Genomic DNA, 23,308 nt, shown 5'->3' on the forward strand with positions numbered 1-23,308 from the left:
CCACTGGGCCTCATGCTCCGTTTCTGACCTTCCCTCCAAAGGCAGTAAGGTGACTCTGAAGGGGCTTTGGTGCCCTGCCAGAACCAAGACCCTCAGCTCCACCACGTAGCTGGCCCCATCCCTCCACCCAGCTGCCTCCAGTTGGCCTTGTCCATCCCTGCTGAGCACCCACGTGCCGAGATGGGGGCTTCCTTGCTTTTCAGACTTGACGTTGAGCCGCTGCATGGCTTGGGGCTCATGCACACACCCCCAAGCTGGATCACTAGGTGTGGGTGAGTCCCAAGACTGGTGGACCTCGTCAGGAGTGACAATAAGGGCAGCTTCTGTTGGTAGGACCCTCTCTTGGTGGACTCTGGCTCATCTTCAGCATCCCCATTCTCAGTCTCTGCAAACAGGGGATCAGATGTCTGTCTGAATCCTCACGGTGGCCTATGCACTGGATGTCCCCTTCCTGCTCTGCCAGGGGCGGGGGGCACAAAGACCTGAGATGGTAATGCAGGGGGTGGGGGGAGAAGTGGCTTCTCCAAACACCACCCCGCCTAGGAGGGAAGGGGATAGGGAGGGGGTGCTAAGTGGTTGATAAGCACAGGGACTGAGACAGCCGAGGTCTTCATTGCACTGGAGATGGTCTCCTTGCCTCAAGACCCTGAATCTTCTCCTCAGAGGCCTTGTCTGGGAGCAGCACCTCCACAGTGTAGCTGACCTTCTTGATGTGTATCAGACTGTAGGTGTTGTCAAAGCGCAGAACATCTGCAAGGGTGGAGAAGTCATCAGGCAAAGTAAACCTGACTCATCTGCACATCTGGTGCCTTTGGGAATAGGCCTAGGGCTGTGGATGGTCAGCCACTACCCAGCCTCCAGTCCACTTCTCAAGACCATCTCCTCGTGCCAACTAAAGGAAAAATAATAACCAGGAGCACGCACCAGCTCCTTCTATGTGCCAGGCATCACATCCGCGCCCATAGCTCTCTGAATCCTCAAAGCAGACCCACAGAAGGTACTATATCATCCCCACTTTAAGGATGGGGAATCTGAGGCCTACTGAGGTTGATAGGACTATCCAATGAGTGTTGAGCAAGGGAAGGGAAGGAATACATTTCCTTTATCCTGATGCTCCAACCCAGAGAGGAGCCCTGCTGTCCCCAGAGGAGAGGGCCGAGCTCCATAAGTCACTTTTCCATCTTGCCTTTCAAAGAAGGCATTCCCTTCAATGCCAAGATGCAAAGTGAACTCTGGGACGTGATAAGTCATCCAGATTTCTCAGTCTCAACCCTTCTAATTCTCCCTTTCCACAAAGGTGAATGAGGTATGTATTAAGCAAAGCATTAGTAAAACCCATCCTCCTCAACATTGGGTTCCCCTTCTCCTAGTTCTGTTCCTGATAGAGGTGGAAGGTCAGTATGGTTTCTGAGGAATATGTTCATCTGGCTTGGGTGGCCTGAGAATGAAGGATAAACACATGGAATAATCATCTCTTTGGGATTCCCACAGTGGGTCTGCTTATGCACCTGGGCAGGCTGGGACTCCCAAAGCTAAGCCCCTGGCTGTTTACTTACCTGTCTCTTAGCCTGTTGAGTGCTGTGTAAGGGCTACCTGGGAGTTGAGTTTATGGCTCTGGGCTGTGCATCCCACTTTCCGAAATGCACTCTACCCTTGTACCCACACCCAGGGGCCACTCACCAGATCCAACACCTTGAAGCCAATTCCCCTGGCAACCACAGGATCTAGAATCTTGCACAGATGCCCATACCCTCCCCGAGAGCTGGAAATAGAGGGCAAACAGGACAGCCTGGCAAGAGATATCAGCTCATTTCTCTGCCAGAAGGAGAAAAAGACTCCTGTGAATCCTACAGCTCTTACAGACGCCAGGCTTGAGGCAGGTGAGGCTCCCGTCCTCAGGTACCAGGTGGGCTTTGTAGCGCCGGATGGGGAGCACCTCCACCATTTCCCCTATCCGCTTCCGCTCCCCCATCCTGGTCTTCAGGAAAACCCCAAAGCCGATGTCTGCCCCATGTGATGCAAACTGCCACCTGCAGAGGACAGGGCCCTACTAATGACCACCTGCTTGGGCTGTGCCCATCTGTGCCCAGGTGTGGAGTGGCCGCCATCCCTACCTGAGCACACAGCCCGGGAATAGGATTTCATTCTCCACGTGCACAAAGGAGCCTCGGGCCACAGTTATCTTGTGCTCATACTGCATCTTCACCTGGTTGCGCAGGTAGTAGCTCTTGGGCACCTCACCCCCATAGTTGATCTATGAGTAAGGGCTGGTGAGTGAACACTGACCCCAGCCATCACCCCTCCCTTCTTATCCTCTGGGCACCTAGTACCTTGGTCAGGCACTTGGGGTTGCCATCAGGATCAGTCATGGTCCCCCCAAACTCCATGGGCAGCTGGTCAGGGCTGATGAACTTTTGCAGCTCCTGCTTCCAGTTGCCTGTGGGAGCAAGATGGGGGAGGGGGGCTGTGAGGACTCAGGTATGCTTGACAGAGGGGAAAAGAGTCAAGTCCAGGGAGGAAACCTGATGTGTCCTTGGTTTGCTCCTCTATGCACCTACTCTTGAGAGCACCCAAATGTTTTATGTGGCCACCCAGGCTGGGGTCTCGGGCCTGAAATATCATCTGAGTGTGCAAAGGACAGCAGGGGTCAGGTCAAGGTTGGTACCTGAGTCAGGACGAGTCAGGGAAAAATGGGGCCTTTCACATTGACCTCTGTTTTTCAGGCAGATGCAGAGATGGGCATAGCCAGGAGACCAAGTCACTCACCTCCCAGAATCACTATCTTCCTTTGTGTTTCCTCACTCATGAATACCTTGACCAAGTTGAAGGCCACAGGGAAGAGCTTGGGGGCTGAAACACATGAAACTCCTTTGGGAAGCTGGACTAGAGGACTTGGAGGTATACTCATGGCCAAGGGCATGATCTGGATAGGAGTGGATAGATTTAGATTCTGCTACTTCCTGCTGTGTGACCTTCAGCTAATTACTCACCCACTCTGAGTCTTAGTGCTGTTAACTATAAAATGGAGAAATTTAAACAATGTATGCATAACACTTGGCATAGTGTCTGGCTCTCAATAAATGGCTGCCTCCCCTACCCAGTTGTAGGGTGTCAATAATGTGGATTTCCCAATGGTGCCTCTTTTTTTTCCTACACTCATAGTGTAGCCTTGTCTCATAGTGTTGTCTTGGAATTCTCTTGGGTGCAAGTAGATGCGGCATTTGCATTAGACTTCATGTCCCACCTGAATTGCTTACACTTACTGGGTGCTTTCTGTGGGCCAGGCTCTGTACTACTCCTCCATAGATTTTCTCATGTGACCTCACAGCTGCCTTACAGGGAGGTATCACTGCACCCTTATTTTACAGGTTGGGAAAACTGAGGCTCAGTAAAGTTAAGCAGACTTGATCAAAATCACAGAGCTAGCTAGATTAGAAAGCAGATCATTTGACCCCAGGATACACATGGTGGCCCCATCATTCTACAACCATCACAGACAGGGAACATTCCCACTCAGAGCATGTCTATCAACCCATGTGGTCCATGAATTACCTGTTACCACCAATCAACACCCAGAGAGGTAAAGAAACTAAGGGTGTACATTTAGAAACAGAACTTATTTGACATTTGCTGCTACATACCAGAGCATAATTTTGTATATTCCCAAAGTATCAGTCTATGAAGGACTGACTGAAAAAACAAAAAACCTGATCATCTCAAATGATGGTTTGAGAAGCCCTGAACTGGGTGATACCACTGTTCCCTTCTATTCCCCCTCCCCTTTCCCTAAAGGGTCACCCCCATTATAGGCTCACCTCGAATGCCAATTAAATTCTTCAGCATCTCAGGATAATTTGCTTCCAATATGGCAAAAAACTGTGGCAAGAAAAGTCTGGTCAAAGTCATGCTCCAGCACACTCTATGCCTGGACTTGGTGGCTTCTAATACTGCTGAGACCAGAGCCCACCCCCTGGTCATCCACTTTCCCCATGAGATGTACTTCTTCTGTGATATTCATGTTCCTCTTTCCCCTTGGAGGGGGAAACCCCAGGCCAGCTTCTCTGGCTGCCCTAGGAGCTTCTGGGGGGCAACTCCTCCTCCATGGATGGGAAGCTGGTGTGGATGGTGGCTCCCTATTAGTCTCAAGCAAGCTGCCTACCTACCTCCTGGTAGATCTCTACAGCTGGCTTCCACAGGTGTTTCAGGCTGAGCCCCTCCAGGTCAAACACTATCACCACCGTCTCGATCTTCCTGCCCAGCTACACGGGACAGCACAGATATACAGGTCAGGCAACAACTCCAGCCAAGAGGTCTTGGCCAGGGAGACCTGGAACTCACTACTTCCACTGTCCAGTTACTCTCACCCCCAACTGCCCACAGGGTTTTCCAAACAGCCCACCCAGGATCTAAGAAGATGCTGCATCTGAGCGCTGGCACAGTGACCTTTGTCACACTGTTTGCTCAACAGGATTGCCTGGAATTAGTTAACTGTAGAATTAAAGATCTCACTTGTCACTCATTGGGCATCTCCATGTACAATAGCATATTTTGCCAGCCAGCATCTGTGGTCCCATGGTGTGTCAAACCAGAGCTATGCTGCTGGCAGGCTGTGTGGCCTTGGGTGGGTTTTTAAGCACTCTGAGCCTATTTCCTTCCTCTGTGAATGGGGATAGTTCCAGGTTCTGATAGAATTTCTGTGAGGACTCAGTGAAATAACTCACAAAGAGCCCAGTGCCTGACACACACTGGCCCCTGGTAAATATCAGCAGATGTTGTTACTAGTATCATCATCACCGCAATTATCACCTCCAATTGGAAACATCCAGGAAGTAAGTAGAAGACACTGTTGTGACCCCATAAGGTCAGCCACCTTGTTCGAGAGACAAACATCTATTCAAACTAGAGGCACTAAATAGGATGCTTTGCAATTTTCTTAGGCTTGCCACACATCTTTGTGCAGAGGGCCTACTTTGTGTCCAATACCATGACAGACACTGGGGACGCAGGCCCAGTCCTTATCACTAGGCAATTCATCCCACAGTGACATAAAAGCTCCCTGCCAGTGGTCTTCTTAGGCTCATGTAGACACTCAGACTCAATGTCAACAGATCATGCTTGGCATTGGATTCATTCTGAAGGGTGTGAACCAGGAAACACAGAGCCAGGGCAAAGAGAAGTTCTGCGAAAGTGGTGTGGGTCCTTCTTGGCTTGGAAGCTCTATGCCTCACAGAAATCAATTTTTTTTTTCTGTAGTAGTTCCATATTAGCTTCTAGGGACTCACAATGGATGCACCAAGTTTGAAGGGTCGCTGCTCTCAAGGATGTTGAGAAAGCAATGGCTCTCCCATCGGATGTTATAGTTACGCAGTTTACAACTGGAAACATCTTTTCCATAAGCAAAGCTGACTATCCACTGTTCCTAGGGTTCCCAGGAAATAGAACTAGAGAATTCACTGCACCCAAGGTCAACATCTCACCCAAGGTCAGAGGGGAAAGGGCTTTGGTGATCCTTGACACTTGCCCACAGAGAATGCCATGAACATGTGAGAGGCTCATGGATTGGTGACTGCACGAGAAGCCACGTTCCACCAAAGCCCAGAGTGCTGAGGCTTGGGAAAAAGCAGAGGCGGGTTCCCCTTTCTACCTGGTGCTGGTATCACCCTTTAGACAGATTGGGCCCACCATGTGCTTTTCATCCTGGACCCAGTCACTTACCTTTTGACTCTGCAGCTCACACTCCCGCAAAAGCAGCTCACAGACCTTGATGCGCTTCCGGATAAGCTCCTCCTTGGAGGCTGACAGGAGAAGACCCCTGGGGTCAAGGGTCCCAATGATGTCGAACCACACAGGGCAGCCTTCATGGTCATAGCCACTCAGACCACCAGAGTCATACAGCTGGATCACCTGGGCACAGGGGTGAGATCCTGACTCAAACCAGCCTACCAGGCCGTGTCCTTGCTCTATCAGATGGCTGGATGTGGTGTGTGGGGGAGGGGGTCTGAGGGACATCTGCTTATCTTGGGGGTGCTACATGGGGCTCACCTCTGGGGGCTGCCAGTTGAGGATGTTGTCCAGGTCCTGTTGCTTCCGGAACTCTATGTGCTGCAGAGAAATGGCAGGACCTGAGGACTGCCTGCTACAAAGGCCTTAAGGGCACCTGAGGCGTCAGGCCAAATCCCTCTGCCTATAGCCCCAAGACCTTGCCAGAGCATCCCCAGGCTCTACTGACATAGAACTGGGGATGACAATGCCAGGAAGAGCTCTGGGAGAGACCCAGGTCTGTTGCAGAAAGGGATCTAAGCAGGAAGGGAGGAAACACATGAGAATAGGACAGGGCAAGAGTTTCCACTCTTTGCTGATGATCCCTGGGGTACAGTGTGTGGGAGGCAGGACATTCATGAGAATGGGGCCTTACCTTCTGGAGCATGTCCTCGGATTTCTGCAGGTCAAAGTTCCAAGCTGCAAGAAGAGCCAAGGTAAGAGGAGGCTTAAGACTGGACCTAGAATTCACAGTTTCTTAAAAACTCATGAGGAAACAGTGGGGGTGCCTGAGGCTTTCATGACACCCCAAGAATAAATTGGGAGTCTAGACATTATTATTTTTTAAAAATTTTAAAAATATTTATTCACTTTTGAGAGACAGAGAGAGACAGAGTGTGAGGGGGGGAGGGGCAGAAAGAGGGAGACACAGAATCCAAAGCAGGGGCTCAAACCCTCAAACTGTGAGATCATGACCTGAGCTGAAGTCGAATGCTCAACCAATTGAGCCACCCAGGTCCCTCTAGACATTATTTTTAAAAGCAAGGCTCTCGGGGCACCTGGGTGGCTCAGTCGGTTAAGCATCCAACTTCAGCTCAGGTGATGATCTCACGGTTTGAGAGTCCTGTGTTGGGCTCTGTGCCGACAGCTCAGAGCCTGCAGGCCCCTTCAGATTCTCTGTCTCCCCCTCTCTCCGCATCTCCCATGCTCATACCCTGTCTCTCTCTGTCTCTCAATAATAAATAAAAATGTTAAAAAAAATTTTTTTAAATAAATAACAGCAAGGATCTTTAATCCTCTAGAAGACATCAAAGGCCCTTGATTTCAGTATCCAGGACTTTTTAAACTGTTCATTCCAGGGGCTGATTTAGCCTGTAATATTTGACATCCCCATGGGAGCACAGACCCCTTCAATGTTTTTTTTTTTTTTAATTTTTTCATGTTTTATTTATTTCTGAGAGAGAGAGACAGTGTGAGCAGGGGAGGGTCAGACAGAGAGGGAGACACAGAATCCGAAACAGTCTCCAGGCTCTGAGCCAACTGTCAGCACAGAGCCCGACGTGGGGCTCAAACCCACAAACCATGAGATCATGACCTGAGCCGAAGTCGGACGCCCAACTGACTGAGCCACCCAGGTGCCCCGACCCCTTTAATGTTAAGGGTAGTGAGGAGCATGGACTTTGGAGTCAAACAGACTTGGGTTTGAATTCTGATTTTGTTCTTTTATTTTCTGTGCAACATTGAGCAACTCACTTACCTTCTCTGACTCTTAGTTTTTTAATCTGCTAAATAGGAATAGTATCTTTTTCAGTTATTCAAAGGATGACATGAGATAAAACATGTAAAGTGCTTGGCACATTACCTGGGTCCCAGTAACTTCAGCAAATGGGAACTATTGCTGTGACTACTTCTTTTGAAGAAATAAATTCATTTTAATGGAAAATGTGATGCTTTATTTTAAAAATGAAATTTCTAAATTTAGGAAAGAAATTTAACTCTTCCTTTCTAGCCTTTATACCACTGATTACTTTTTTCTTTACTTATAACATTGGCAAGGGTCTCTAGTTCTGCTTAAACTGTAATGTTGCTTGATATCATCCTTTCCTTGTTCCTGATTTTATTTATCTATCTATCTATCTGTCTGTCTATTTATTTTTAAATGTTTTATCTATTTTTGAAAGAGAGAGCCCGGGCATCTGGGGGCAGAGAGAGGGGACAGAGGATCCAAAGTGGGCTCGTGCTGACAGCAGTGAGCCCAAAGTGAGGCTCGAACCCAGAAACCTTGAGCTCATGACCTGAGCTGAAGTCAGATGCTAAACTGACTGAGTCATCCCAGTGCACTCCTTGTTCCTGATTTTAAAGAAAATTAATCTAAAACTTCTACTTAAGCATAACATGTATTGTAAGATTTTTGCTACATTACCATTACAAAGCCAAACCAAGGAAATTCCCTTCTCTTTCTAGTTTGGTAAGACTTTTATTTTGTTTTTATATTATAAATAAGATTTGAACTTTTTCAAATGCTTTTCCTGCATTAAGATAGCCACGTACTTTCTCATTTTTAATTCTATTAATGTGTGCAATGACACTGATAGATTTTTTAATGTTGAATTATTCTTTCCCCTTCATCATGCCATGTAATTTTAATACCCTATTGGATTCTATTATGTAATGTTTTATTTAGACTTCCTTACATCTACATTAATAAGTGAAACAAGCCTAGAATGTTCTTTTATTGTCCTGATCTCATTTTGGAATCAAACTTACTCAAATCTCATAAAGTAACTTTCACTTTTTTTGAGAGAGAGAGAGAGAGAGAGAGAAATAGAGAGTGCATGCGAGCAGGGGAGGAGCAAAAGGAGAGAGAGACAGAGAAAGGATAGAATCTTAACCAGGCTATACCACCCAGCATGGAGCCCCATGCAGGGCTCAATCTCACAACTGTGAGATCATGACTGAGCTGAAATTAAGAGTTGGGATGCTTAACTGACTGAGCTACTCAGGTGTCCCAACTTTCAAAGCAACTCGAACAATTAGTAAAAGTAGGTATTAGCTAGTCTTAAAACTTTGGAAAAATTCACCTGTAAAGCCATTGGAGTCTGAGTTTGGGAAAGAGGGAAGCTTTGTAGCACACTTACATGTCTTTAAGATTTATTAGCTTTTTATTTTTTTATTTTAAACCTTTTTAACATTTATTTATTTTTGAGAGAGATAGAGCATGAGTGGGGGAGGGCTGAAGAGAGAGGGAAACAAAGAATCCAAAGCAGGCTCCAGGCTTTGAGCTGTCAACACAGAGCCCAATGCAAGGCTCAAACTCACAAACTGCGAGATCATGACATGAGCTGAAGTCTGCCACTTAAACGACTGAACCACCCAGACATCTCTTTAATATTTATTAGCTTTTTAAAAAATTTCTGTTTTAGATGTGGTTTATCTATACAATGCAATACTACATGGCAATGAGAAAGCATGAAATCTGGCCATTTGGAGCAACATGGATAGAACTTGAGGCTGTTATGCTGAGCGAAATAAGTCAGGCAGAGAAGGACAAATACCATATGTTTGCACATATAGGTGGATTACGAGGAACTTAACTGAGGACCATGGGGGAGAAGAAGGGGAAAAATAGTTGGGGAGAGGGAGAGAGGCAAACCATGAGAGACTCTTGAATGCTGAGAACAAACTGAGGACTGATGGGGGAGGGGGAGAGGGGAAGGAGGGTGATGGGCATGGAGGAGGGCACTTGTGGGGATGAGCACTGGGTGTTCTATGGAAATCAACTTGACAATAAACTATTTTTTTAAAAATCTCTGTGGTGTCTATAGATTTTTCTTCTGAGAACCAGGGTGGTTTCTTGTTCTATAGAAAGCGGTTTGGGCACTGTTGATGGACCCTCATAACTTTTTTAGTAGCACCTACTATGTGCCAGGCTGGAGGTATGGGGGAGGCACAGTCCCTGCCCTCATGGAGCTGGCATCTGAGTGGGAGAGACAGATGCAGTCATGGGATGGAGATAAAGAAAACAAAAGGAAGTGACTTCAGAGGGCGGGTTCTCTGCCTCTGGACTGATGGGGAAGGCTCTAAGTTCAGCCCCAGTGATCACTCTCCTTGTTGCCTCGTTTTAAGCTAATGAGTCAGGGAGTGGCCACAGAGGTGAAGTTGAAGGGGACAGGGCCACATCAGCAGGTCTGCTGCAACAGAAAATGAGATGCATGCGGACACCTGATCCCTCTCCTACAACCTTAAGTCCTTTTCCTTTCCCTTAACCCAGCAGCCTACAGGGTCCGTGACTTCACTCCTTTCTCAAGGACACACCAGGTACCTGAAAAGTTGGTTTTTAATCCCAGAAAGACTCCAAAGGAGGAGAGAGGGCTGATGCTGTATCAAGGGGCTTCAAGAAATCTACTGTCTGGGGGTCAAAGTGGGACTAGGCACGAGCTATCTGAGAACCACCTTGGATCTGACAGCCCAGAGAAGGGCTAGAGGAGCAAGGATGGGGCCAGGCATTGAGACCGGGCCTAGTGTGAACCCTTAACCCCAACTTGCTCACCTTGGAGAAGTCCTGAGCAAGAACCCTGGCTATTTCAAACTGCACAAGATCTGGGGGGCCCAGAACATCTCCAAGACGACTGCCACATCATAGACCCATATCTGTCTCACTGCTGACAACCTTGTCCTGAGCCTACAGGATGAAAGTTTTACCCGGGGCAGCGACAGCCTCATCAAGGGTAAGAACTGAGCTGGTGACCAGATGAACTCCACCCCCAGAGAAGAAGTGGATCTATTTCTTCCCTGGTTTTTGAGAAGCCAGCTTGGGGCCCAACACACCCCCATCTCACCCCCAGTATCATGTGATGGTCCCTTTTGCATCTGTCCTCCCAACCCTTCTTGGATGAACAAAGCCTGACCAATGTTCAGGGGAATGATTTTGCTCCTTCCTGTGTTGGCCAGAGGTGTTGGGATCGTGTTGATTTTGGAGTGATTTCCTACAGTGTTGGTTTCTCCCTCCAGGTCGGGAGGCGATAACTACCATCCCTGGAATTCTCAATGGGTTTTTATTACTTAAAAAAAAAGGAATCTACTGTCCTCACTCCTTCTTTAGCCCAGGAGAATGACATGGACATAACTTGTCAAAAACAGAATAGAAATTGCTGCAGCCAAGAGCGCCTATTGAGAAATGACAACTAAGTGTAATGTGGCATCCTGGATGGGATCCTGGAAGAGAAAAGCTCAGGAAATCTAAATAGAGATTTTACTTAATAATCATGTATCAATATTTGTTCATTAACTGTAACAAGTGAACCATAGGAATAAAAACTGTTAATAATAGGAGAAACTGGGTGCAGTGTATATGGTGGCTTCCTGTACTATCTTCACAACACTTTGTAAATCCAAACCGACCTAAAAATAGCTTGTAGAAAATGTAGTTTAAGGGGCACCTGGGTGGCTCAGTCAGTTAGGCATCTGACTTTGGCTGTGGTCATGATCTCACTGTTCACGGGTTCAAGCCCTGTATTGGGCTCTGTGCTGACAGCTCAGAGCCTGGAGCCTTCTTTGGATCCTGTGTCTCCCTCTCTCTCTGCCCCTCCCCCACTCACACTGTCATTCTCTGTCTCTCAAAAATGAATAAACGTCAAAAAAATTGTGATATTAAAAAAAAACTAAATGGTAATTTAAAATAGTGACCAAATAGAATAGAACAGAAGGGAGGGTTTCCTCTGTGCAGACACTGTGCACGCCCGTGAGTTCATGTCTGACTCACAGCATCTCAAAGGTGGGAAGCAGTGTTACACCCATTACCCAGAAGAGAAAAGTAAGGCTGAGAGACAGTGGGTGATTGCCATAAGCACACTGCTAGCACATGGCAAAGCTGGGATTCAATAGCAGGTTTGCCTGAGTCCAAGGCTGGCATTATCACCACACCGTGTGTGCACTTTCCAGCCTGGCTTCTGACAGCTCTTCTGGTTCAAGTTCAAAATCTATTCCATGGGGTGTGCTGAATTGAAATGAATTTTTCCCTAAGGTTTCTGTTATTCTAATTTTATGCTACTGTGACAATTCCTGGAAGAAACTCCTTCTCTACCTTTAATTGCATCTACTTTTGGAAGTGTTTGCTGGGCACCTGCTCGGTTTCCAGGTTCCCAAAGAGGACGACACAGCCCTGTCTTCAAAGAACTGGAGATAGACCCAAAGGCAAGTCCTGAAGAGTATATTCAGGGTTATCGGACTCAAGGCTGATCATCCTAAGAACTTCCCGGGTATGAACTCTAACCTCACCTGGACCATGTGCCCACCAAGTGCCTGACACCACACCCTCTCATTTAACACTTACAATAACCCTTGGTAGTCCCATCCCCACTTTACAGATGAAGAAACTGAGGCTCTATGGGTTTTTTGTGCCATGCTGATTTGGAGGGGAGCTCATATTCTAGCCTAAAGGAGGCTGATTCCAGAGCCTATGTTCCCCACTCTGTAGCACTGTCTCCCAAAGCTCCACCCACTTTCCTGAAACCCTTCTACCTTCTCTCCCTATTTCCCCTCCTGACCCTGTCAGCCTCACCTCGGAGCCAGCGCAGGAGAAAGTATTCATCAGCATTGGGCAGCGTGGGCAGCAGGTCCTGGAGGTTGTCCTGGAACTGAGGGGGAGATATAATGGTCAAAGTGGCTCCCATGACCCCTACGGTTCCCACCCCAACACTGACTCTTCCCAAACTCAGTCTGCCAGTCAGTCCTGTCCAGGGACCCTGCAGGGTGGGGGACCCTGCACAGTTAGAAGCAGCTGCCTGGACCTTTTTGCCACGTGGGAATGCAGCACCCCTCAGCCCACCATGGCAGGAAGAGTTGGGTCCTTCTCAAACTTTGAAGGCTGTCCGCCTCCCCACGATCCTCATTCTATAGGACTGAGGTGGAGCCCTGCCATCCCTATTTTCACAAAGATCCCTGGTGAAGCTGATGTGAGCAAACCAGAACATTTTAGGAACCTTGCCCTTGATACTGTGTCTAGAGGGTCTAGATTTGGAAGCAAGTTACTTAACTGCTCTGAGCCTCAATTTCCTCATCTGTGAAGTGGGGATAAAGATAAACCTGTGCTAATCAAAGGAGTGTGCACAGGTAAAGTACTTAGTGTCAGTCCTGGCTTGCAGCAGGTGCCAAAAAAATGTGGGCACCCAGCAAACATGGGCTGCCTGGAGCTCTGGACAGTGGAGTCTTTGTGGAAACAATCCCAGGCAAAGGTCAGCAGGGCCAGGGATGCCTCATCAGGTGCCGTCGAGGCTGGAGAAGGAGGGGAGCTGACCTGCTGTCAGAACCTCTTCCTACTGGCAGAGTTTGGGGAAGCCGCTGAACGTTTGGGCATGGGACTGAGGCTCAGGTGTGGGACGGAGAGGAGACCTCACGTCCATGGGGATTAAGGGAGCCGAAGGCAAGTCCTGGAGGAATGGGTTTGCAGGGGGACCTGTGAATGGGGATTATGGTTTAGAAGCCAGTGTTAGCAATGCCACAGGAAGCTATCTTGACAGCCATCCACCAAACCTCCTTTAGCTTCATGGATGATGTTTAAAATGAGAATGTATTCATGTATTGCTCATATAATTAAAAATGAATAATAGGCTTAAACACTTCCAGTGCTGACAAGTCACACGAATGACAGCATGCACTATCATCACCCCCAGCCCAGCCCCCCAGGCACTTGGAATGGAGGTTCTTGCACATTGATCAGCTGCAACCTCTGGGCTCCTGAGGAAGCTTTTCAGTGGGAGCGAAGACAGTAACAATAACTCTGCACCCCTCTGCCCTTCCAGATTACCAGAATCCCTCCTTTGAACCTCAGGATGTGCTCTAGGGCAGGAGGAGCCAAACTCACATCGCTGCTTTGTGGATGAGGACACTGAGGCGGGTGGTGGAGGGTCTTCTCCAGGGACAGAGTAGGGGGAGCTGCAAGGTTAGGAACAGTCCACATTTTCTAATCCTAAAGCCACTCCATCCTTGGAAAGCAGGTCAAGTAAGACAGAAAGCCACTAAGCAGGTGCTGGAAAGCGTCTGGAGTAACTTGAAGAAAATACTACCTTAACAAAGATGCCATAGGGAGAAAGTAGTCTCTGAAAGTGCAACCAGAGGTGGTCAAAACCAGGCTTAAGAAAAAGTAGAAGGAAATGCTTCTAGGCATGGCTGTCTAGACCTTTGGGACCATGGGTGACTTCTTCTTTTTCCTACTTTTTTCTCTTTTCCTTAAGTTTTAAACAACTACCATTCATTTATTTTAAGTAACAGAAAAAATAAGAATAAACTTTTTACATTATTTAAAGCTCTTTGACCCATAAGCATCGTCATCATAATTCACCCCCAAAGTCCAGGTGTCCAGCCCTTCCCATGAGCCTAGTGGCTGGGGCTTCCCCCTGAGGTCATTACCAGTGGGGAGAGAGAGGACTAACCAGGGGACTCCCCCTCCTCCTTCACCTGGGGACACCTCCCTCTGCTCAGGACCCTTAGCTCCTGGCACCTCCTTCTTTACTTGGGAATTCACCCACGGACCCCACTCTTTACCTGGGACCCTTCTTTACTTTGTTAGGAATTCACCCAGGATTCCCCTCTTTCATCGGGGATCCTCATTCTTCCCTGGAGGACCCTTTCCAGGGTAGGAGCCACAAAAGAAACTATTCTCCATGAGTGTGAAGCTGTCCAAAGTGTGAGCCAGGCCTGTAATCCCTCCTCCCCTAACCTGAAGTCACAATTTCTAGGCCCTGACATCTGCAAACCAAATTAATGCAGTGGTACCCAAGACCTGAATATGCCCTCCCTCCCCCCATGGGCTGACACTCTCAGCTGCAGCCTGCAAGATTGTCACCAAAACTAGCCCATTCCTGTTTAATGAAAACATGTACAACAGGGAGAAGGCTTGGACCCCCGGGGAGCCAAAAAGAAACCAAACAAATGTTGCAATTCTGGGAGGAGATCTGCTCGTCTGTCTGCCCGAAGCTGCCCAGAGGGATGGCAGCACCACCCTACCCCACTACCAGGGGACAAGGGTCAAGGCTCTGTGGTCCTGAGAGGGCAGGAGTGGAAAGCTGGATTTGCCACCCCGTGTAGCCCAGAGAAAGGCTCAAGTGTGCTGTCCGGCGTAAGGCCGCCTCAGCAACTGCGCCCCGGACCAAGAAGGCTGGACAGGCACACTCTCCAGGGTCCCTTTTCCATCTGAACAATGGAGGCTCCAGCCCGGGTGGGCAGCGTCAGGCAGCACGCCCCCTACCCAAGCCTCCCTGCCCGCGAAGCCTCTCACCCTGGCCAGCGCCTCCTGCTGCTGAGGGCTCAGGTCCCCGACTCGGCCGCTCATGGTGCCCGCAGCTGCAGGGGTTCGCGGGGCGTAGGTGTGCCTGGAGTCTTCGCCCGCCGCCAGCCCTCGCCGCCCCCTGGTTTTGCCCCGCGGATCAGATATCGGTTCAACCCAGAGGACCAGGGACCAGCCCTGCCCCGCCCCGCCCAGTTCTCCCCTCCCCTCGGGTTGTTTTTCGGCGGTGGCCAGGACTCACCCAACCCGGGGCTGGGAGGTGACGTGCTCCAGAGGGGTCCCGGAGCGCGGACTCCAGGGGAGGGCAACAGGTGCCACCACCTCCAGGCACCCTCATCCCTGGGGCTTCTACCGGTTCCTGCGTGGCAGGGGAAGGGGGGGAGGTGGCAGGCATAAAACACATGTGGGCAAGCTCTGGGGAACACACCTAGACCGTCTTTCCAGCAATATGGAACCTTTTATAAACCTGGCTCAACCCTTTAGGTGATCCCCAGGACCTTCTGCCCTGAGGCCCCCAAGCTCCCCCCCTCTCCCCCCCGCCGGCCTTGAACACAGGCTGGACTCTGTCTGTGCTCACCAGCTGATAGAAGCCTTTATGTGCAAAATGGTTCCAGCCTTCAAGATGGTCAGGAGGATTAGATAAGATGATCCGCCACGGGTTAGCTTGGCACTGCACCGCCAGTCAGCATGCAATGTTAGGAATATTGTTTCATAATCATCATCATTATTATTGATGCTTTCACCAGAGCAGGGAGCTGCAGAGGTCGAAATTCTGGGATGGCCCCATGGTGGTGAGCTCCTAGGTAAGATCTACAGCCTGAAGGCTGGGGAAGGGGAGGTGGTAGTGGGTGGCTGAAGCCCCCGGTGGGGTGATGGAGGAGTCAGGAGGCCAAGGGTGGTGGGCGGCTGACACAGGTGGCCAGGACAACATCCAGGAACCAGGCAGAGGTCACTGGAAAAGGTGAGAAAACAGCTTGGCTGGACAGGAATTTTCAAGAGAGGAGCAGGTGGAAAGTGAGGTGGAGATAAATCAGGCCACCAGAACCTTTCCCCCTCTATCCTCCCTCGAGGTTGAAGCAAGTTCTAGATCTGTACTGACCAATCTGGTTGCCATGAGCCACATGTGGCTGTTAAGTATTGGGACCATGGCTTGTCACTAGCGTGGAATAAAGATGTGATGTAAGTGTAAAATATACATGTCAGATTTTGAAGACTTAATACCCCCAGAATGAAAGATTTCATTAATTAATTTCTTATATTGATTATATGTTGCAGTCATTTTTGTTTGAAATTTTGGGATAAATAAGATACATTACTAAAATTGATTTCATTTGTTTCTTTTTAAGTGTTTTACAATTTAGAATTTTTTAAAATGAGTAAGCTTTATTTTTTAGGGCAGCTTTAGATTCACAGCAAAACTGAGCGGAAAGTATGGAGACGTCTCATATACTTTGTTCCCTCCACCACATGCACACAGCCTCCACCACTCTGGACAGCCTCCACCAGGGTGGGGCATTTGTTACAACTGCTAAACCTATACTGACACATCATTATCACCCAAAGTCTATAGTTTACATTAGGGCTTACTTTTGGTGGTGTGCATTCTGTGAGTTTAGACAAATATGTAGTGACATATATTGACCATTGTGGTATCATACAGAATAGTTTTACTATTTTCACTAAAAATCCTCTTTGCTCTATTCTTTTTACTTTTTAAAAAATGTGGCTATTAGAAAAATTTCAGTTGCATGTATGCCTCACATTTGTGGCTTGCATTGTATTTTATTTGAACACCACTGTCCTGGAGGGATTTAAAATCTTAATTTAAAAAAAAATTGTAGGGGCGCCGAGGTGGCTTAGTCAGTTGAGCATCTGACTCTTGATTTTGGCTCAAGTCATGATCTCAGGGTGGTGGGATCAAGCCCCGTGACAGGCTTTGCACTGAGCATGGAGCCTGCTTGGGATTCTCTCTCCCCCTCTGCCCCTTCCTACCCCTCAAATAAAAAAAAAATTGTAAAAAGCTAAAAGAAAGTGAAACTGACAGTCCATCTCTAGAAGGGCATGGTCTTTGTTTTTAAAAGCAATGGCAGGAGTGCCAGGGTGGCTTAGTTGGTTAAGCGGCCGCTTTGGCTCAGGTCATGAGCCAAAACTCACGGTTTGTGGGTTTGAGCCCTGCATTGGGCTCTTTCCTGACAGCTCAGAGCCTGAAGCCTGCTTTGGATTCTGAACCTCCCGCTCTCTCTGTCCCTCCCCTGCTTGTGTTGTCTCTCTCTCAAAGTAATAAATAAACATTAATTTTTCTTTTAAATTTAAAAGCAATGACAGAAATCACAAAGGGGACAGTCAATTGATTTGACCACATAAAAATGCAAAAATTTGTTAAACAAGACACACAACTAAGTCAGCATTTGCTAATGTGAACTTGTAAAAAAAATAAAATATACAAAAATTGATATCTTTATAAAGAATGCATGCAAATTAATAAGAAAAATAGTAAGGCATTAAGAAATGGACAAAGGACTCAACACACTATCAGAAGAGGAAATGCACAGGGGAAATAATCAAATGGATAAATGTTCAAATTCCAGGTCAGCAGAGAAATGGGTATACAAGCAGTGAGAAACGTTTTCCCCCCAGCTAAATTGGCCTCAAAACAGAACAAACCAAACCACACACACATACCCATTTTTAAAAATAATCTGATAATAAAGAAAGAAACTGGGGCCACCTGGCTCAGTCGGTTATGATCTCACGATTTGTGGGTTTGAGCCCCGCGTCAGGCTCTGTGCTGACAGGTTGGAGCCTGGAGCCTGCTTCGGATTAGGTGTATCCCCCTCTCTCTGCTCCTTCCCTGCTCACACTCTGTCCGTTTGTCTGTCTGCCTCTCTTTCTCAAAAATAAATAAACATTAAAAAAATAAGTAAATAAAAGAAGAAGCTGGTGAAATGGAGATATGGATTTATTGCTGGCAGGACTGGAAATTAATTCAGCTTTTCTAGAAAACTACCTGACAATATGCATTGGATCCTTTGATAGTTTACCAGTTTGTCCAGTAATAATCCTAACTAGCAGAAGGGGATCTCCAGCTTAAAGCTGTGTGTGCATTGTTAATAGGAAAACTAGAAACAATTTTTTCAGAAACCACAGTACTTAATGTGGCTGGTGAAGAGTTTATAATGACACAGAAAAAAATACCATGGAACACTTTGGCAAAGATGAGACCACATTACATATGCCGTATGCTCCCAGAAATGTACAACAAAATCCATTCAATAAAAAGAAGGCCAGGCAAGAAATGTGTTCCCAACTTTTCCCTGTCTCTGAGAAGGGGGAAAAGTCATATTTTTAAAATGCCACAAGTAACGAGTCCCTTCCAGAGACAAGCCTTTATTTAACAAGACTTATAGGTATTTCCTCTGGGCCAGGCCTATTCTAAGGGCTTTGTAAATATTAGTTCAGTACTGTCCAGTAGATAAAGAATGAAAGCCACATAGGTAACTTTATTTTTTTTATTTGAAGGAAAGAGAGGAGGGGGTAGAGACAGAGAGGGTCAGGGAATCTTAAGCAGGGTCCACACCCAGTGCGGAGTCCTTCTCGGGGCTCAATCTCATGACCATGAGATCGTGTCCTGAGCCAAAATCAAGAGTGGGACCCTTAACCGACTAAGCCACCTGGGCACCCCCACATAGGTAACATTAAATTCTCTAGCAGCCTTGTTAAAAAAAAATCTCACTTTAATAATGCTTTATTTAATACAGGGTACCCAAAATATCATCATTTTATCACGTATCAGTATGATTCATAAAGGAGATAAATTAATTATCTCATTAAAAATTAATAGTGAGATATCTTGCATTTTTTTTTGTACAAAGCCTTTGAAATCCAGTGTGTATTTAGTATTTCAGCTTAATATGTAGTATTTCATTTCAACTTTGACTGGCCACATTTCAAACGCTCAACGAGTCACATGTGGTGTTCTGCATGAATTGGGTCCCCTCCCAAAGTCATATGTTGAAGCCCTAATCCTCAGTATCTCAGAATGTGGCCTTACCTGGAAACAGGGTCATTGCACATGTAATTAGTTTAGACGAGGTCATACTGGAGAAGGATGGGCCCCTATTTCACCATGACTGATGTCCTTAACAAGAGGGGAAATTTAGATACTGACATGCCCACAGGGAGAATACAATGTGAGCGTGAACACAGAGATTGGGGTGATGCTTCTATAAGCCAAGAAATGCCAAAGATTGTCGGTAAGCCATCGGAAGCCAGGTTCTCCCTCCCAGCCCTCAGAAGGAACGAAGCCTGCTGACACTTTGATTTTGGCCTTGCAGTCTCCAAAACTGTGAGAGAATACATTTTGTTGCCAGGACTTTATTAGAGCAGTCCTAGCCAACTACCACAGGTGGTTAGTGGTTGCTTGGACAGTGCTGGGTTAGTTCATTTAGTCCTCCTGGCGCAGTCTGAGATTGGCAGTGTTATTACCCCCCTAGGGACCAGGAAACCGAAGCTCAAGGAGTCCTAAGGTCTCAGAGGCAGCAAGCAGCAAGGCCAGGCAGGCTAGTGCACGTCCAGGCACTCCTTGCCCATGCCGTGTCCTGCCTGCCAAGCTCCGTGCTTCCACCTTACCCTCAATGCTAACATGGGGCAGATGTCCTCCCCTGACCCTGTAGCACTACCCCACCCCCTCAAACATCAGCTACCGGCTGGTTATGGAGCACTTTCATTTTTTAAAAATAATTTTCATAGGGGCGCCTGGGTGGCTTAGTTGGTTAAGCGTCCAACTTTCGCTTAGGTCATGATCTCGCGGATCGTGGGTTTGAGCCCCGCGTCCGGCTCTGTGCTGGCTGCCAGCTCAGAGCCTGGAGCCTGTTTCAGTCTGTGACTCCCTCTCTCTCTGACCCTCCCTTGCTCATGCTGTCTCTCTCTCTCTCTCTCTCCTAGAAATAAATAAAACATTAAAAAAAATTTTAATAATTTTCATATATATATTCATATATATATATATATTATATGTGTAAGTTTATTTATTTACTTTGAGAGAGAGAGAGAGCAAGCAGGGGAGGAGCAGAGAGAGAATCCCAATCTCTGACACCACAGAGCCGGACTTGGGGCTGGAACCCATGAATTGTGAGGTCATGATCTGAACCGAAATCAAGAGTCAGAAACTTAACCCACTGAGCCACCCAGACACCCTGGAGCAATTTCATTCTAACCATCTGGGTGCCAGTGCTTTGAGGGACAGATAAATCTCCTCTTCCATAATGTGCCTGTCTCCCCCTGCCTTCTCAAGCTCCTTCCCTTGGTCCCCGTGACCCATGGGCTGAAAAGCTGAACCACAATGATGGTATCACCATGGTATGTAACCCAAATCCCACATCTTCTGCCCACTCACTGCACTGCCTCTCCCTCCCACCTTCTGGGTGCTCTGGTAACTCCTGGCATCTCTCAGGGGCCATAAGTGCCCTGCTTGCAGTCCTAATTCAAGTCTAAAACCTCACAACTGAAGGAAGTTCTGTGGGGGTAAACGGCATCTCTGTTGTTGGAGTGGGATCATTCCTTGCAGGAGCCCCTGCCTGCTCTGCCCCCACATCATGGCCAAATCAGTTCTGTCCTACAGACTTGTTGGCCGGACAGATGGCACTGAATGTCCCTCCAAATATGTAGGATGTGGCTTGGGTTACCCTAGAGGCAGAGTTTGAGAGGGAGTGTCTACCTGATACAGATGTTCAGGGCAGCTGTGGCCTCATGCCTGAGCCTGCCTGGGAAGTGGAGATTAGGCTTTATGGCAGCTGGAGGAAAGTTTTGTTGGCTCCCACCACCAACTCAGGGTGACCCTTTCTAACTCTAGGAAGGGAGGTAGCCACAAGGGCCTGGGAGAGAGAGGGGTGGGCAGTGGAAGCCTGACTAACAACCCTTAAAACCTGGGACTAGGGAGGAAAAACATGGCTTAGAGTTCTGGGACCACAGCTGAATTTCTATCTTTCTTCCCCCACAAAAGCCAGGTGGTCTCTGGCCCTTCCCAAGCCACGGAAATCAAGTAGAGAATGTATAGAGCTATCTCTGTCTCCTTGGTTCTCTCTCCTGCCATAGGGCCTTTGTACATGCCATTCTCTCAACTTGAACACTCTTCCCTTAATTTCTCTTCCTACATTGTTTCATTAGTGCTGCTTCAACTTCTCTGATCCCCCGCTAAATGCTCAAACAGATCTGTGCTCCTCTATTTCAGAAGATTGTTCTCTTTAGACATTGCTTGGTTCTACTATTTGACTCACCCCCTTAACTGTCAGCCCCACGAAGGTATAGGCCATAGTTGTCACGCTCACCATTGTACCAATGTGCTCATTTACATGTGCAGCACCTGAGAGGTTAGTAAGACCCAGAGCTAGGATTTGAACCCTTATTTGTCTGTACCCAAGGCCTGGATCTTGAACCACTACCTGTCTTGACTCCCTGAAAATAGAGTGTAAAGGCATAAGCAAGAACACTACACTAGGGGGGTCCTGGAATGTACCCCAGAGGAGATGGTCTTTGGGCTGGGCCTCTAAGGTGGGAATGGGAGGAAGACATTCTAGGTAGAGGCAAAGAAACTCATAGAGGTAAGAGAGGGACTATGAGGGCAGGGGCTTCAAAAAGATGAAGGTCAGGTCATAAAGGAACTTCAGGCCATGCTGGGGACTTTGGGCCATGCCTTGTCATTGGTGGGGAGACTTTGAAGGTTTTAGAGGGGTGCCTGGGTGGCTCTTGATTTTGGCCACATCAGGCTCTGTGCTGGGCAAGGAGCCCAAGATTCTCTCTTGGGCAGATTCTCACCCAGGCACCTGGGTGGCTCAATCAGTTGAGCATCCAACTTTGGCTCAAGCCATGATCTCGCAATTCATGAGTTTGAGCCCCACATTGGACTCACTGCTATCAGTCTGTCAGCACAGAGCCCACTTTGGATCATCTGTCCTCTCTCTGCCCCTTCCCCGCTTGCTCTCTCCTGCAAATAAATAAATATTTAAGAAAAAAAGATTCTCTCTCTCCCCCTCTCTCTGTCCCACTCTCTAGAGAGAAAGGAAGGAAGGAAAAAAGGAAGGAAGGAAGGAAGGAAGGAAGGAAGGAAGGAAGGAAGGAAGAGGAAAGAAGGAAGGAAGAAAAGAAGGAAGAAAGGAAGAAAAAGAAAGTGATAGCTTTAGAGGCAGAAATTGATGTGATTCCCCCTGTACCAGGAAGGTAACCCTGGGCCCAGGTGAAGAATGACATAGACAGCGATGTTCAGAGCAGGAAACTGGTGAGGAGGCTATTGCATAATTCATGACGGATGTGGGAGAGGAAAGAGAGAGCAAACAGTGATCAGGAACAGGTCAGAGTCTCGCCTCTGTCCCAAATCAGGGCCCTGTTGGCAAACTTGCCTGGGGAATATGAAGGTTGAATGTTGCTAAGTGCCTGGTCTGTGGGAGTTATACTCTACTTGTAAATTCCCAATTTATTACAAGTGGTAGTTTTGAGCACTTCAAATATTTTGAACAGCAAAAACAGAAATCCAATGATTCTCAAATTGCTACAATAATACTTAAGCCTGTTCCTAAATATCCCATTTGAACTTAATTTGTTTATTGTTTTTTTCTATACTTGCCTTCATACCTTCCCATGGCGTAACCATAGGGCTATGGCTCCATACCTTGACATCTCTGCTGAGTTTCAATTACTCTTTAATTATTTTGTTTGGGTTGTAATTTGAAGAGGCCCAAGTTAAAATGTAAAATTTTCACTAGATACTTCTTGGTGTTACAGTTCTGAGTTATGGGCCAATGAACTGGACTAGGGGAGCACGGAATCTGAGGTTTTCTCCCAAGGCGATTAAAGCCAGACTGAACTGACTGTCTATAAACTTTACTTGTTACTTCAATCAGACTTTAAGTTCAGAACTTTTACACACAGTTTACTTGTATGTTTACAGCTTAAAGTGCCCTTCCTTCCCCCAAAATGGCCTTTTATGCTTTTCTGTTATTATGAATCATTGGTCTGATATGCTTTTTTAATATTCTGCCTCACTGGTTGAGGTGTCTTCTCCTAGGAGATAAAGGATCAGTTTGGCTCAGGTGGCCCCTTCTTGGGAAGATTTCATGATGTCATCATGTTATATAGCACAGCCTCACAGAATTTTCCCCAGTGATGGACATATCCTATGTCCACGCTGTCTAACTTGGTAGTGCCAAGGAGAAACAAAGCCAGACACTAACCAGTTAAGGCGAACAAAATTCTGGTATTTTTAGGAAGGCA

The 23,308-nt window shown here is 47.4% G+C and overlaps 1 protein-coding gene across 1 annotated transcript; it reads right to left on the reverse strand.

Annotated features, from left to right (window-relative positions):
- Positions 1-610: 610 nt before the first annotated feature.
- On the reverse strand, positions 611-15,103 carry LOC120227891 (SEC14-like protein 4). The gene is made up of 12 exons (XM_039225923.1): positions 15,035-15,103; positions 12,320-12,395; positions 6,416-6,459; positions 6,043-6,102; positions 5,716-5,904; positions 4,164-4,259; positions 3,816-3,876; positions 2,767-2,850; positions 2,331-2,437; positions 2,115-2,254; positions 1,861-2,030; positions 611-750 (listed from the first exon to the last, which is right to left on the reverse strand). The coding sequence occupies exons 1-12, from the start codon at positions 15,086-15,088 to the stop codon at positions 611-613; spliced, it is 1,221 nt and encodes a 406-aa protein (XP_039081854.1). The 5' UTR covers positions 15,089-15,103.
- Positions 15,104-23,308: the final 8,205 nt, after the last annotated feature.

This window comes from Hyaena hyaena, unplaced genomic scaffold, assembly GCF_003009895.1.
Source record: "Hyaena hyaena isolate Hyena2069 unplaced genomic scaffold, ASM300989v1 scaffold_19, whole genome shotgun sequence".
Lineage (NCBI taxonomy): Eukaryota > Metazoa > Chordata > Mammalia > Carnivora > Hyaenidae > Hyaena > Hyaena hyaena.

What these genes read in the sequence shown, in the direction of transcription:
- LOC120227891 (XM_039225923.1), bottom strand. Translation starts at nt 15,088, where the DNA reads ATGAGCGGCCGAGTCGGGGACCTGAGCCCTCAGCAGCAGGAGGCGCTG. An exon ending in CCGAGGACATGCTCCAGAAG is followed by an intron (nt 6,103 to 6,415) that starts GTAAGGCCCCAT and finishes ATTTCTCTGCAG; the next exon opens with CACATAGAGTTCCGGAAGCA. An exon ending in CTGTAGAGATCTACCAGGAG is followed by an intron (nt 3,877 to 4,163) that starts GTAGGTAGGCAG and finishes TTCTTGCCACAG; the next exon opens with TTTTTTGCCATATTGGAAGC.